Raw genomic sequence first — 17,386 nt, forward strand, 5'->3', positions numbered from 1 at the left:
TTTTACCCACCGAACTGTCGTTATTCAACTATGACAAGGTAAACTTGGTTTTGCATTCTATCACCCCTTTAAGGTGAAAAGTTTAGTCTCCATCAAAATGATGGAGCGGCAAATTTATTCCAGACCTTCCAGTTGACTGAGATCTTTGTTAGTGCTGCAAAAATTTTACAGATGTCTGCCGGCATCATGTTATGAGACTGTTGCCTGTCAGATCCAGCCATCTTGGCCTTGCATAGCTTCAGGTCCGCCCAAGTGCAGATGTTTCTAATATCCCCACAGGCCGTTGAGTTCTTGCCTTTCGGCATTCTTGGCTCTCCTCTAAGCTGAGTTCAAATTTCCCTGGTTACGTAAATTACTGTAATTCACATTAGTTTGTCATTAAATTGTTATTTGCTTTGTATTACATATTTATTTCAGTACTAAAATAAATATGTAATGCAAAGCAAATAACAATTTGCATTTCATTTATAAATGTATTAACAGTAATAGATATTTTGCCATTAAATATATTAATTAGCTCCAAAAAAGATCACACATTATTTACAAACACACATGTCATGCGCTGTTAGTTAACTAGCCAGCCACATATGATTAATAAGCAACATCCCTCTTAAATGAGATAACCGCATACATTTTAGTCAAAATCACAGATAAACAGTCAGTATTTATAATTACAAACGGGAAACAACTCAAAAAGTGGGTAATGTGCTGCAGTAACAGCTGTTTAAATAAAGTGCAAACGTACACCATCTACTGCACAGGCAAACTCTAATTTACATAAAAATGAGGAATACAACAAAAATAATGTGTCTAAAGAAAAACAAAAACTACAGCCCCAGCAAGTGCTGGGGCCACAGTCCAGCCTGTTAATAACTATTATGATAAGATATCATCTTAAAAAAATGTACGGTATTATATATGGTCAAGGCAACATCATGATATTGTCTGTATTGTAAGAGCCCAGTGTACGCCACACAGCCTCAGCATCGGGTGAGGGAGAAAGTGGATTATAGAGACCCTGGTGTGCTGTTGTCTCTTAACCTATTAATAACATTACAGCACCCAGATGGTCAAAATAGGGATTTGAAAATACCAAATACTAATATTATACTACTAAAATATGGTAGATATAGGCTAAATAGTTGCAAGAATGCTGCTTAGGCACTGCAACATTGTAAGAGGCACAGCAAAAGTAAACACAATCACAATGTAAAGTATAATTCACGCCACCATTACACTGCGTTAAAAATACCTGTTGGCAGCACAACATTTTTTTGCAGAACATCAGTCTTTCTCTGTCCACCAGTCTTCTCAAAAATTCAACAGCTGTCCTTATGTGCTCTAATACTGCCATCTAGTAGGCATTTAGGCAAACACACCACATTAAATGAATATGTATGATATGGTACTGTATAACGCTACATTTTCCTCCCAATAAGCAACCTGCCTACAATATGCAGATGTTAATATTGTCACTGTAAATCAATGTTATTTCATAAGACTGATTCAGTGAAAATTGTGTCAATTCAAACAAGGTAAGTTGATAGGGGAAGAGATTTCTCTCCTGCAATTGTAGTTTGAAGTTTCCCCCTTCTGAGTGTGGTAGTAGCAACCAAATTAAGTTTAACATTTACATTTTCATGCGTCTTAAAGTGGCTGTACGTAACTTTCAGTTTGTGTTGATTCTTTACGGTTCTGTATTTCCCACTGTATATTACTTAGAGTTAGCATTACCAGGAGGTCATATAGTCGTGATGAATGTTTTGCTCAGACAGAAAATCCTTCATTTACAATAAGAGTATACGTTACAGATGCATCGTTGCATTTCCAGTGTTACATACAGTAATTTAGCCTACTTTGGATGTCTTGTGAGCTAAACGGGGTATCACTGCACTGTGTCACGAGCCAAAGCATTAAGAGATTGTTGTAGCAACCAATGTAATAATAACTTAGATTAATATAGCACTGTAAAGTTATTTTATGAAAAAATAGACATATTACATACCTAAGGGTACCAGTATCTACAGATAACCTCTAAAATAACATTAAAACACAGTTAAGCCTATCTAAAGACATCTCCTGCTTCCTTTTACCTGGCTCTGCTGGCATACGCTAACACAGGCTTTTCCGGTGTTACAAAGAAATCTGTGACCCGTCAGAATGTGTGCTCTGTAGCATCGTCTACCTGCCGCAAATCATTCTGTGACTTTGTGGGAAAAATCGGACCCGGGAAGATGCCTCACTAAAAACTATATAAAAATAGTGTTATTTTCACTGTTAGTCTCGTTTGCTGTTGCAGGTCACCAGTGTATGAAAAATGAAGCTTCAGAAACATTAAAAAGTTATATAAAGTCACTTTAAGATGTTCAAAACATACGTGTTAACAGGGTGTTTTCTGTGGTGCTAAGAGATACTGTACAAATTTGACTTGTTCATGAAAGCCAAATTCCCCCATTCTGGATAAGAGTTCAGGCCTGAATCAAAATCATAGCACCATCTACTGACAACAGGAAGTCAGCCTTATGTGACAAAGATCATCCGATTTACATGAAATTTACGTTGTGTGGTCTACACATGATATACAGCAACATTACATATAATTTAAAATTTATAAAGTTTTACTAAATTTGCACTACGACATTTCAACTGCCACACACTTTACCCTGGCAAAATAATGTCTCATGCCTGGCCCATGCTAAAAGATTTTTTTTTTTATTTTATCAGATGTTGAAAATGTGAGAGACCCCACACATGTAATGATACATTGAACAGTTTTGTTCCTATAGTGTTTGTATAGCAACAATTTGGCCAGAACAGCACACCACACACTAACAGATTACATTATTACTGCTCTTTTTATCTTAATTTTTAATACATTCTGTGTGTATATATATATATATACATACGCCATTTTGACGTCATTTACGTTGTCTCTGTCAGTTGGAGGCTGCGAAAAGTGCTTCTAATAGCCTTCACTGGTCTCCGTCCAGAGCAACGGGGTCTATTGGTCCATTGGTCACGATTTGGGAGGTGCCTGAGCCCATCCACCATTTTGGCATACCTACACTATCGGTAACCAGGGGCAACCATAGACTGTATAGGGGGCGACAGTGTGAACGCTGCATTTCAAAACACTTGACGAAATGGATGTGGAACTGTGAACTGGGCTGTTTAATTTGTTTTGTTGAGATGGAGAAAGTGAATCAGCGTCAGTCTGCTTGCAGGAGGAGAATATTCTGTCGGCAACTTTGGCCGCAACGTGCGAAGGTGGGTAACGTTACTGACACTGATAGGCTATCATTTTCTCTTCTTTATCCCATGTCAATAAATTAAAAACTTTTCAAACGTTCATGTTTGTACTTTGTAGTTGTCATAACACTTACTGGTAAGGAGAATTGCATTAATTCATCTTAATTACATTAAGCTTACAGTAGCTAACAGTTTACATTAGCTAGCTTGTATTTTACTGCATGTATGTAACATTAGCTCATTGTCCATTACCTTCTAGCTTTCAAACAAATGCAGTGCAAAATATGATCAGCAACTACAACAAGGTAAACGCTACGAGCTAATGGAGGTTGCCACAGGCAGTATGATATGCAGTAAACTGCAAGTGAGAAAGGTTAAATATTACTGTAAACGCACAAGCTACAATGCTACAACCAACATAAGCGCTAGGTGTAGCTAAGTGTGTTAAATGGTCAACAGTTGTCAGTTAAGACCATGATAAATAAACTACACCACTATACAGTTACATGAAGTACCTTCATGTTACAGTATGCTTAAATATACTTTCTATACAATTCTAATCTTACCAGGACAGGTTGGATAACTAGACTAGCCTAAAGCTTTTCATGTTGAATATACTTGTGTACAGTATATAGTCACGTTTGAATAAATGTTATAATAAAGATACACGTTTCGCTAATGTCTTTTAAGAGCATGTATACCTAACTAGTTATTAAAACAGGTAGCATCTGAGTAGAATTATTCAGCTAGAAGTTTCCTGTGTCCAGGTCACAATTTGATGGAAAGATAGTAAATTAAACTTTACAAACACAAATGGCACAAAGACAGCGACCCAGCTAACAGCCTTATGTTAAATGATTAGCAGGGTGTATTCACTTATGCTTAGCTAGCACTGTAGTTAGCTAGCAGGCTAGGCAACAACGTTAGCTAGGTGCACTTCGTGGCTTTAAGAGCCGACAACATAAACACATTTTAAGAGAACTTACCCGAATGAATATGCAGAGAACTCACTTTTATCGACTGGGAGATTAGGTCGAAAGTAAAGTCCTTTCGTCTAATTGCAGCCACCTGATAAATCCGACGTCTCTAGAATAAAGACCTTCGCAACCAACATAAACAATGAACATGAGCAGTTCAAAATGGCGGAAGGGGGATCTCTCGGGGCAGGGGCTGTGCATTGACATATATATAATGGACCAATAGACCCCGTTGCTCTGGACGGAGACCAGTGAAGGCTATTAGAAGCACTTTTCCGGTGATCTCTTGCTTTACTGCGCAGCCTCCAACTGAGAGAGACAACGTAAATGTGACGTGAGCAACGTGTCTGAAAGTTGTAAGTCTTCTGGTAGCTGTGCCAAGAGAAATCTCAATCATTTCCAATCTTATAGAGACGGAGAGTGTAGGTATATGTAAAGAGATAACATAAGCACAGGCTAATTATTGCTTACTAACATGCTAGTTAACATTAGTAATTAAACCTAAACAGCTAATGTAAATCGAAACTGCCTGCAAGCTTCTCTTATACTATACGGTAATTTCTCTACTGTGTGACAGTAAGGCACTTGGTTATGACACAATCGTTAGCCTATTTTTACAAAAACGTCTGCTACGGAGCCATAACGTGAGGTACAAGGTAATGGAACCTTTTATACATTGTCGTGTTTCTTTAGAAATAAACAACAGACAAATACAGTCTTTAAACGTTTCAGATGTAAAGTTATTTACAGTCAAGTGACGTAAAAAAAAAATGGCGGTCACTGGAATGCTACCAAGAGGTGATACCTTTGTAGCAACAAAATGACGCCATCGAAGGTTCGAGTTCTGAAGCGAAGCTTACCCCCTTGGGGCTGTGCCGTGACGACATCTCCTCATTCTCAATTGGCCTATAAGTAAACAATCCCCCACGTGGGGTGCGTTCTTGTGATTGGCTAAAACAAGGGAGATATCTGATTGGTTGCAGATCATTCCCTGTTTAAAAAAAGGCATTTGTGCAGTTCACAGACCGCAAGCAGTTTGTAAATCAAGATATCAAGTGTGTGCATCAGAAATACATTTCTGAATCTTGTCCTGTGCATTTCTGAATCTTGTGTGCATTTGTAAATTTTGTTTGCATTTCTGAATTTTGTATGCATTTGTGAATCTTCTGTGCTTTTTAAATTTTGTGTATTTGTGAATTTTGTGTGCATTTGTGTATGTGTGTGTATTTATGAATCATGTGTGTGGATGTATGAATCCTGTGTGTGCATATGTGAATGTAGTGTGTGCATTTATCTTTATTGAGAATCTTTTAGCTCCATATTCATGCCTTACTTCCTTATTTCTACTGTCTTTTTCCAAGGTTTTGTCGTTTAAAAAAATAAGTTTTTCTCACCTGTTTTTTAGTAAATCTATCGCTGACATCACTGTATTTTCCCTCTTTATATAGACTTTTTTTTTTCTACCAAAAATTATTTGCACTGGTTAAGGGGTACATAGCTTAAAAAAACTGTTCATTATTGAAAAAAGCTTGAGAACCACTGCTCTTAAGGATTGATACTAGAAGTCTGATGTTTATTTGTTGTTGTCTTGGTGCCCTTAAACAGAATTCCTGTGGTTATTTGCTGCACTGAAAAATGTTTTTGGCCATATTTGGTCAACAAAGGGAACAGATCAAAGTAGAAAACAAGCATTCTAAATGTTTGACAGCAATTCCTGCTAATCCACTATGACTCAGGAAGATTTTGCAGTTTCTCTGTCCTTTATAAAACTGTGCGTAGATTCTATTCGGAAAGATTTTGTGCGCAAAAAAGTCAGAATTTCCATACGCAAAAACAATGGGCCTCATTCACCAATATCTTCCCAAGTTCTCTCTTAAATATGTTCCTAAGAAGGTTCCTAAGAAAAGTCTACGTCGGATTCATGACGTGTCATGAACAAAACAGCAGATTTGTTCCCATCTGTGTTCTTAGGATTGATGAACGAACGTCTTCGTAACTGACGTTTTCCTAATTAGCATAAGAAAACGCCCCGCAAATTCCCATATAAGGACATGACACTTCCTGTGCACCTCCTGGGAGACTTTTCGGAGATTGTCGGAGCCGCGGTCGAGGAAGTACTGAATCTCAGTACTTAAATAAAAGTACAAATAACCAGAGACATATTTACTTTAGTAAAAGTAGAAGGTGTCCACTACCACAAACAAGGCCTGGCTTTTAAAAAAAGTTCCTATCCTAACCAGCATAAAACGGAAATGTGTTGTTAGAATCGGAATGCGGTCGGTTTTATTCCTGGATGTATTTTATTTTCTTTAACCATGCAAGTAAGCAAATAAAGTGTGTGAAGCAGCGCAAATAGGGAGATGTGAACAGGTCCAGCCAAATAAATAAGATATGAACGCGTCTTACGCAGCCTGGCGGAGGAGTAAACAACGCTGTGGTGAGAAATAGATGTCAACTATGATTTAAAAACGGGAATAATAAAAACAAACGTTTTCATTTTCACTTTTACTGGAGGCTGTATTACCGAGTGTCAGCGGCGCTGCGCCCGGGCTCTGCAGCACCAGAGCCGGCTTGGATCAGCGGTGCCCCATATATACAGTATCTACGGCAACCAAACTTCACTGGTGAGACAAACGTGTGATGGTCAGGAAGACGTTTTGGCAGGGGGGAAACTGATCAGAAAATGTAACGGAACATTGTAGAAATGTAGTGGAGTAAAAAGTATAGATAATTGTTGCCAAATGTAGTAAGTAAAGTAAAGTAAAAGTCAAAAGTAGGCTATGCACTATTGAGTCTACTTAAGTAAAGTACAGATACGTGAAAAATGTAGCCTACTTAAGTAGTTAGGACGAATTTGTACTTTGTTACATTCTACCACTGCATTTTGGTCCTATAAATAGCGATCAATCACCAAATAACGCAAGATTTAATCCGTTTAATTGCTGATGTAAATTGTATTGTAGTGTTAGTGTGTTTTTTGTATAATATGATTTTTTTTTCAACAAATGATCAGAAATACATTATAGTACAATACTATCATTGTAAACGACTGTAGAATTAAATAAAATGCAGTAAGCAATCATTTGGAGCAAATTGTCATCACTCAAATGTGCGTAAGAGTGTTTTTCAGTGTTCGTAGATTTTGTTCTTAGCTAAGAACATATCCAAGTTAAGAAAACATTAGTGAATGCCAGAATCTTCGTAAAAAGTTCGTAAGAAGAGTTTAAGAACACATTTCTTCGTAAGAACTGTTGGTGAATGAGGCCCAATATTCTGATTTATAACACCTTGCGGCGCACACCGGTACACACTCTTCTCGTTATAAATACGGACATGCGTTACCTTATGCGGTCATGCACGAGCCTCACGCTCCTCCCAAGGTCGTCCCATATTTGTCCTAATAAGGTCCATGTTAATCAATCAATGAATATTCCAGCCTTGAAAGGAGCCCTTGATCACCAATCACGAAACGGAAAAATGGGGAAAAAACACGATTCAGTGGCCCTCATTTATGAAACGTGCGTACGACCTAAAACAGGCGTACAACGGGCGTACGCCGATTCCTACGCAAAGCTCGGCATTTATCAATTTGAACGTGAGCGTAGGCTGCGATCAAATCTCACGTCTCGTCTGAACTCGTGTACGCAAGTTTCCCAGTCAGCGTGGCCTTGCAGTGCAGCATATAATCAGTTTAACAGGAGAAGGAGAAGTCATCAGTTGATCACTTATCAGCAATGGCAGATCTGGCTCTTTTAAAAGACCTCTATGAGCCGGTACAATAGTGCACACGTACGCACACGTGCCACGGTGGAGCGCTCCATCGGATTATTTAAGGGCACATGGCTAGCATCAGTGGGGGGGGGGGACCCTATACACGGCAGAAAAAGTCTGCAACATTGTTTTAGCCTGGGGGGTTCTGCACAACATCTCGCAGGGAAACTGGGTGCCATAAATGTAGCGATGGAGCCAGATGAACCGATGCCCAGAGAGCAGTGTCCAGAACAGCCCCAACTGAAGGAGACAGGATATTATTATTCCTCGCTTTTAAAAGGTAGCCTATAGTGTTATGTTTGGCAATGATATTCAATACAGAAAACATGACGATGCCCAACATTCCATCCATCCATCCATCCATCCATCTTCGTCCGCTTATCCGGTGTCGGGTCGCGGGGGGAGCAGCTCCAGCAGGGGACCCCAAACTTCCCTTTCCCGAGCAACATTAACCAGCTCCGACTGGGGATCGAGGCGTTCCCAGGCCAGGTTGGAGATATAATCCCTCCACCTAGTCCTGGGTCTTCCCGAGGCCTCCTCCCAGCTGGACGTGCCTGGAACACCTCCCTAGGGGGCGCCCAGGGGCATCCTTACCAGATGCCCGAACCACCTCAACTGGCTCCTTTTCGACGCAAAGGAGCAGCGGCTCTACTCCGAGCTCCTCACGGATGACTGAGCTTCTCACCCTATCTCTAAGGGAGACGCCAGCCACCCTCCTGAGGAAACCCATTTCAGCAGCTTGTACCCTGGATCTCGTTCTTTCGGTCATGACCCAGCCTTCATGACCATAGGTGAGGGTAGGAACGAAAACTGACCGGTAGATCGAGAGCTTTGCCTTCTGGCTAAGCTCTCTTTTCGTCACAACGGTGCGATAGATTGAATGCAATACCGCACCCGCTGCGCCGATTCTCCGACCAATCTCCCGCTCCATTGTCCCCTCACTCGCGAACAAAACCCCAAGGTACTTGAACTCCTTCACTTGGGGTAAGGACTCATTCCCTACCTGGAGAAGGCATTCCATCGGTTTCCTGCTGAGAACCATGGCCTCAGATTTAGAGGTGCTGATCCTCATCCCAACCGCTTCGCACTCGGTTGCGAACCGATCCAGTGAGTGCTGAAGGTCGCAGGCCGATGATGCCATCAGGACCACATCATGTGCAAAGAGCAGCGATGAGATCCCCAACATTTTTATTTATTATTCAGGTTTTCATTTCTATGTCGTGAACGATTTATTTCTGCCATTGACCAAGTTATTTCGGCTTGTGTTTCCAGCCCCTCTGCTGTCAGGAGACAGGGTCGTGGTGGTGGTCCAGCACGGGGGGGGCGGAGGACACGCGCTCTGCCTCAGCTGTTGTCTCGTTATGACTAATGATTAAAAAAACGAGTAAAATAAAAGACACTGCAAAAACTCCGCTACCGTGTGTTTATTTAAATATAGGTACACCATGTAGGCCTAAGAGATTGCAATATAAGCATGTATATTACTAGGACTATAGAAAATGCGTCAAGGATGTATAAATTAAATAGGCTAAACTTCAGCTGGAGTCCGATTTACTACGGCAACACTGTTGACCGCATCAGTGATCTCTTTCCATTCCGCATTCTTTCTACAGCCTTTAATACCAGTTTTCAGGCTGCCAAAAAGTACTCACGTTAGTGCAAATGAACCAGAGATATCAGGGTTTCAATCTCCACCTCTGAAAAGTTACGCTTCTCAGCCAGATTACGTCTCACCATGTCGTGAATTGTAGGGGCGAGGCCTCAAAACCAAGAATATATTGGGGCGTGATATTTAAATTACGATCGTTTCCAGCCGCTGCATTTATCAATGTACGACCATTCTTACGCTCTGATTGGTGTGATACAAACGTTTCATAAATCACACGTGAAGCCTGTCGTAAGATGATTTCTGCGCTCATATCTGCGCTGGTTTCTACGTTAGGTTGATAAATGAGGGCCAGTGGCCCTCATTTATCAATGATATACAGAGGTAGAACATCGAAACAAAATCCTGTTTGGAAGCCTTAACCCTTGTGTAGTGTTCATATTTTTGTTACACAGCCTTAATACTTAACAGATTTAGCTCAATTACCAATGATAAATACATAATTTATGGTTCATATTTGTTTTTTTGTGAGAAAAGAAATTCAATTATTAAAAAGGTAAAAAATAGAAACAAGATCATTATTGGTGCAAAACAGGTGAAAGTGCTTGAAATGTGACAATTTGGTAACTTGTATCGGTAACTGTGGGGGAATAGCAGGTGCAGAAAGACAACATTCCCACACACAGACACCTACAATCAGACACGACCACATAAAGACGCACGGACACATAGACACACACACACACACACACATACACACACACAAACACACACATATACACATCAAACAAACAACACATTTCACGGGGAGAGGCAGGGGAGAGCAGCGGAGGAAAAGCGCATTTCCTCTAACAGAGTTACCATGATGTAACGATTGCTGTCTCTCTCTCTCTCTCTTTCTCTCTCTCTGCGCAGCTGAAGAAGAAGCAGGTTTACGTTGAGAAGGTGGAGAGGATGCAGCAGGCTCTAGCTCAGCTTCAGGCAGCCTGTGAGAAGAGAGAACAACTCGAGCATCGACTCCGTACTAGACTGGAGAGAGAGCTGGAGTCACTACGCATGCAGCAGGTAACACTCCAGACCTGTGCTGATTAATGACCACATAGACGAGTGAAGAGACTATCGTGATGTAGTCTCACATAAGTGAGTAAGGTCTGGCTCCACCACACATACATTCCAGTATAGGAGAAAAAACGCTCTGTGTTGTTTGCATTTCTTTAAATCAATCACAATCGTCTTGGGCTGCTAACCTCCGGATGCAGAGATGGTGACGCCAAATACAATATTAAATGAAGTTAACTGTTCACACAATACAGTAACATGAGCTAGGGCTGCAAGATGTTTTGTTTTAGCATTGACATTGCAATGTGCACATGTGCAATAGGAATAGTTGTGGGTACTTAATTAATTGACATGAATTAATATTTAATATATCATAGGATAACCATGCCTTCTAGTCTCATAATTCGGAGGTCGTGCTACAGAGAATGGAGATCATAGTGAACAGAGGCTTATTAATACTTCACATTCACAAACTCACATAATCAGGTTCTTTATAAATGAAGAATTTATTTACCTAAGAAAATGCACTACTAAATCAGAATAAGCATACATTAATGAAAGTAAGGAATGAATGGGAACTAACGCAGAATTAACACATTAATGGTGAAAAATGAATGAAGCAACCTATATGCAGAAAGAGAAAAATCGGCAGCAGCTTGTCTACGGGAGATTAACGTCTGAAGGCCCTATTGCTATATCTTCCCTACACAATCTAAAGCATCAAATCCGGTTCACAGGCAAAGGAAATTTCTGACCTATTCAAATGGGTGGATGGACGGTTAGATGAAGACAGTCAGAACTTGGTTTCACAGTTAATCTGAACTAAACTTCCTCGTTTTGATATTAAATATTCTAGTCTCACTAATCTAAATATCCCATAACTGAAACCTAGAAACATTCAGCTGCAAGTAGATTATAAACATCAGTATTATAATTCAGTATAACAATAAATAATAAATAATAAAAATTACTGTAACATCACCAATGAAATCCCCTTACAGGTGCAGGTGCCACAGACACAGGGAAGAGCATGCTTTCCATGGGTAGTGAAGCTATAGTAGTCAGTGTTTTATGTTCGCTGCAAATGCAAAATAAAGCACCTGATCACAGTTTTTTACAACTGCTTTACACACGTTTTCAAAGTTATGTCTCCTTTTAAAAAAAACTCTACACACAATTTCCAAAACTGCACACAATGCAAAATGCTTCACATCCTTTTAAAAATGAAACACTGCATTTAAAATGCCATGAACACATCTCAAAATGAAGCATTTTTTAAGCACAAACACTTTTTAGCAAATTTTGGGATTATTTTTTTTGTATACTGTTCTAAATCTAAAGCTCTTTTGTTTTTCATAGGCTTATATCTACATTTCCATACAATGTTCTACAATGAAAGTAATATACTGAGAGGGGTTGAGAAGTACAATGTAAACACTAATGCAATGTTGAAAAAGAAAATATTTATTTGGCAAAACATTACTGTGGTTTGTACAGTAGCATTCAAGAACACAAAACCATAAAAATATAAAATAAAGTATGTAAACCTAAAGTATCATAGTTACATAAAGAACTGTGTTTGTGTGTGTGTGTGTGTGTGTGTGTGTGTGTGTGTGTGTGTGTGTGTGTGTGTGTGTGTGTGTGTGTGTGTGTGTGTGTGTGCCCTTGTTCTCCTCCTCCTCCCCCTCCTGTTCTTCCAACTTTTCCTCCTTGAACTTATTGTCATCCCCTGCCTCTCCCTCCTACTCCCCTCGCTCTCTGTCTATTGTTGGCATCCATTGTTCAACAACAGTCGTTAAGCAATTAGTGTTTGCACGTGAGGAATGTGTGTGTGACCAGGGCCACGTTCAGCCCCGACAAAACGTAGCAAACCGTTTATTTAAAGTGAAACAGGGTTGCATTAAACACCCTGCTGTGTGTGCAAGCGCACTGACTTTTTATTACCCGAGTTACAGTTTTTTATAACTGCTTACACACGTTTTCAAAAACGTCTCCTTTTTTAAAACTCTACACACAATTCCCAAAACTGCACACACATAATACAAAATGTCTCAAATCTCAAACACAAACACTTTTTTCATAATACTAAATGTTTGGATATACCATGTACACACTGTTGTTCTAAATCTAAAGCACTTTTGTCTTTCATTGTCTTTGTCTTCAGTTATATCTACATTTCCATACAATGTTCTACAGTGAAAGTAATTTACTAAGAAGGGTTGAGAAGTTTACTGTAAACACCAATGCAATGTTGAAACAGAAAATATTTATTTAATAGGGCTGGGCGATAGTGAGAAAATCTGATATCACGATATTCTTGACCAAATACCTCGATATCGATATTGCGGCGATATTCTTGGGTTGACAATTGGGGCTCTAACAAAATATATTCACACTTAGATTTTAGATAAATAATCATAAATAATGTGGACATAATGTCTTAAGTGGGGAAAAGGCAAATAATAGAACAGCTAGAACAGTCTGGTAAGTTCAGAAAAGTACATCACTTTACTGTAATGCAGCCTTTAAAACCAGCAAAAGACAACACTTATGTCATATCACGATATTAGGATATCCAAAATCTAGTCTTATATATTATATATCTTATATATTGCCCAGCCCTACTGTTGTAACAGTAGAACAGTGTTGTATAAATTGAAATAGACTGTATTTATTTTCTAGTCTTAAAGGGGTGATAGAATGATTATATAGGGTATTTTACACTGTTCCTTAAGGTCTCCTAATAGGGTATGTAACATTGGTTGGGCTGAAAATTGCCCGAATGCTATTTTATTAGGCCCTTAACTACCCTGTGAATATGGCTCTATTTGGAACAAGAGCTTTTCTTCCAAATATGGTATGCTCATGAATATTTAGAATGAGCTGCACGCTGATTGGTTTGAGCAAACTACATAGAAACACATGGGAGACTCGACAGCAGGTCTCATATTTCAGACACTGCAAAGTTATACATTGTTTGTCAGGCTATTTCGTTATTAAATTCACTTTTTTAAGCGAGAAATCAACTATATAAAGCTCAAATATGGGCCGTTTTACGAAAATTGATGGCTAATTGCAAATTTGGTAAGACTGTGTGTCGGAGTTCAGCGGCCGGTGCTGCCTGTGTTGCTGCCTCGCCGCCCGGCCTGCCTTCCTTCACAGACCCCGGCCTGCTATGAGGTACTTCGAGCTCCGTCATGGCTGGCAGCCCACAGCACTCAATACCCGCGCAAAGTCACCGTTTTTGGGCTAATGGCCTACCAAATGCCGCTGCCCTGACAGATCTCCAGGGCCTGCAGCTCCCCTCTTCCAGCTAGCTAGCTAAATGGCCCATGTGTGAGAGTGAGAGCGCGGTCAGCAAGCTTGTAACACCAGCAATCTCTTACCACGTTACACACGTCACGCCACTTATACAACATCTACCTAAATGTCTTATAAAGCTAACAACGGTGTCCGATTTCAAGTTAATGAATATTTGTGAAGATTAGGGGTTTCGTTAGCTGCGACTGTCCTTTCAGTCCTAGCTATGTGTAGCTACAAATTACGGATAGTTAGCTTCATTTTCGGCGTAATTCGAGTATATTTACTTACTTTGAATTTCGTCACGCCACTTATACAACATCTAACTAAATGTTTTGTAAAGCTAACAACGGTGTCCGATTTCAAGTTAATGAATATTTGTGAATTTCAGAGGAATTCTAAGAGGAGGCTAGCTAGCTCTCATTGATAGAGCTACATCCAGCCGCAGGCTCTATCAATGAGACTCGCGGACAAGCGGCGTTTATTTCCTCAATCGTTTGTTTAAATAACTGAATACATTATAATTACACACATTAAAAGATTAACTGGAACTTGTGGTAAGAGATTGTTGGCGTAACAAGCTCACTGACCGCGCTCTCACTCACACACCGGGTATTTAGCTAGCAGGAAGAGGGGAGTTGCAGGCCCTGGAGCTCTGTCAGAGCAGCGGCGTTTGGTAGTCCATTAGCCCAAAAAAGGGTGACTTTGCACGGGTATGGAGTGCTGTGGGCTGCCAGCCATAACGGAGCTCAATCGAGCTCACAGCAGGCCGGGGTGTGTTGTGTGTTGTGTGTTGTGTGTGTGTGTGTGTGTGTGTGTGTGTGTGTGTGTGTGTGTGTGTGTGTGTGTGTGTGTGTGTGTGTGTGTGTGTGTGGAAGGGGGGGGCATCAACAGTTTTTAATAAGTGTGGCCTTGATCTCATCAGAGATGGCTCTCCTTCCTTCTATTCTTTGCCCTTGTCCTCTTCCAACTGGTCCTCTTCCAACTGGTCCTCCTCTTCCTCCTCTGTTTCCAACTCTTCCTCCTTGAACTTGTCCTAGTCGTCCCCTGCCTCTCCCTCCTACTCTCCTTGCTCTCTGTCTATTGTTGGCATCCATTGTTCAAAAGAAATCTGATCTGGTAACCTGACCTTTGACCTATTAGGCCTATAATAAAGCAGTGATTGGTGAGTGTTCAGTTAAGCAATTAGTGTTTGCAAATATGAGGAGTGTGTGACCAGGTGAATAAGTGAAGCAATTTAATTGGTTGTATTTGGCGTTATACACCGATTTGTTAGATTTTTATGTGTTAGTTAGAGAATTGTGGGTAGTGTTTTGAAAAAAGTTTTTTATGCAATTGAAAACTGAAATAGCTTATGGTTTTGGAGATTTGGTGTGTAGTTTTGCTCTTTGAGTGAGAGGTTTAAAAAATTGTGACATAAAGATTTAGTGTGTAAGCAGTTGTAAAAAACTGTAATATACACGTCGCTATTGATTGGGTATTACCTGTGACACACTCACCAAATGAGAGAAAACATACCTACCTCAAAGTCTGTTGTAAACCGTTCCGAGGAAACGTGTTGTTCAACCAGGAAACTGTAGCAAAGCGTTACACACCGTTTTGAGATTGAACATGCCCCTGATGAATATGTGTAGCATTTTGATTGCTTGTGTTTGGAAAAGGAAAGCAAGTCACTTCTTGTCAGATTTTTGTGTCTTAAGTAGAGAATTGTGTTTAGTGTTTTGAAAAGTGTTTTAAGCAATTGGAAACTGAGTGAAAGGCATATGGTTTTGGAGATTTGGTGTGCTGTTTTGCTCTTTAAATGAGAGGTTTCAAAATCGCGTGATTTTTTGGGTAAGCAGTTGTAAAAAACTGTAATGCATCATGACGTCTCCTGACCTTTCTTCACCACAGAGTTGCCAGACTAAAAGCTAGTTACCAGCTATGAGCCAGGCTGAAGCTAATTGAGTAAGCCTAAAGAAACAAGGGGTTTCTTCCAACTACAGTTCTGAGCTGCGGAGCTGGATATGTAACACTAATCTACAAGAGAAGTCTGTGTCTGATATAAAGTAATTTACATTGATTTAAGGGTTCCTTGATACACGTAGTTTGTTGCTAGTCCATGACCAGTTATGCCATATACTCTAATCTAACCACTTTTTTCAGTAACGAGTAATCTAACGCGTTACTATTTCCAAACCAGTAATCAGATTAAAGTTACTTATCCAAGTCACTGTGCGTTACTATTTTTGTCATTTTCCTTAGTAAAAATATATATTTTTGCATTCTTCTTGGGGAGTGAAGTCACGTATGCGACAAGTCACGTTTTCAGCATGAGGACAGTTGACGTGTACCACGCAGCGACACAAACGTAAACAACAATGGAGGGAGGAGAGAGATGCGCGCTTCTAGCTGGAAATACAGTCACTGTTTAGAGTTTGTGTCAGCTAAAGATGGCAGTATTAAGGTTGGTTGTACACTCTGTGCTGGTGGCGACAAAGTGCTATCTAGCTACAAAAACACTATGTCACATTTGAAGAACCATTTGGAGTTGCAGCACTGCAGTCAAACTTACAGAGCAAGTCCCAGCAGGTGGTGGGAAGCAGAGAGCAGGAGGTCCCCCACCACCCAAACAACAAAAGCTGGACTTCAGTGCAAAACCAGTAAGTGGGGGAGAGTTGAAGAAGTTGGTCGGGCATTATGTTGTAGAGGAAATGCTTGACTGGCTCTCTTTTGTGCCATAATAAACCAGATCCTAATACTGGCCACGCTGAGCTGCCTCACAATAAACCGGTTGTCATGTTTATGTTGAGGCTGTGGGGGGGTCGGCAGCTGCTGCATGTAACTAATAAAGTAACTTGTAATCTAACTTCGTTACTTTTAAAATCAAGTAATCTGTAAAGTAACTAAGTTACTTTTAAAATCAAGTAATCTGTAAAGTAACTAAGTTACTTTTTCAAAGTAACTGTGGCAACACTGTCCATGACATGCAGGCTCTGCATGCACAGTGAACCACCAATCACAATCAATGATGATCAATTTATCTAACAACCAAATCATAATTTTAATACAATGGTGTCATGTGAGTCAACCAGTGTATTTGACTACGTCATTTTGTGTTTGTATATATATATATATATAAAATCACCCCAGTAATTCAAGAATGATTAATTATTTCCAAACAGAGCCATTCATGTCATCTGGTAAAAATTCATGTATTTTTTTATATCGCAGGAAAAATAATATTGAAATGTCAGTTTTATTCACTATCGTCCAGCCCTAACGTGAGCTATTTTAAATTAGCTGGATACATGGTTATACTTCACTTGCTTTTACCAGTGTATCACTGTGTGATATTCCCCCCGATCGGTCCCAAAACATCCTGTTATGGGTATTTTCTTGGCACACAGAGAACACAAAACACAGAGAATGGTTACAAGTGATA

General features: G+C 39.9%; 1 protein-coding gene across 4 annotated transcripts in view; it reads left to right on the plus strand.

Annotated features, from left to right (window-relative positions):
- amot (angiomotin) overlaps positions 1 to 17,386 on the plus strand; it is a 138,700-nt gene that overhangs the window by 94,300 nt on the left and 27,014 nt on the right. For all 4 annotated transcript variants that reach the window (XM_028595382.1, XM_028595381.1, XM_028595383.1 and 1 more), the window contains one exon: positions 10,519 to 10,668. In XM_028595382.1, coding sequence (XP_028451183.1) covers positions 10,519 to 10,668 — 150 coding nt within the window. The remainder of the gene's footprint in view (positions 1 to 10,518; positions 10,669 to 17,386) is intronic.

This window comes from Perca flavescens, chromosome 13 (assembly GCF_004354835.1).
Source record: "Perca flavescens isolate YP-PL-M2 chromosome 13, PFLA_1.0, whole genome shotgun sequence".
Classification (NCBI taxonomy): domain Eukaryota; kingdom Metazoa; phylum Chordata; class Actinopteri; order Perciformes; family Percidae; genus Perca; species Perca flavescens.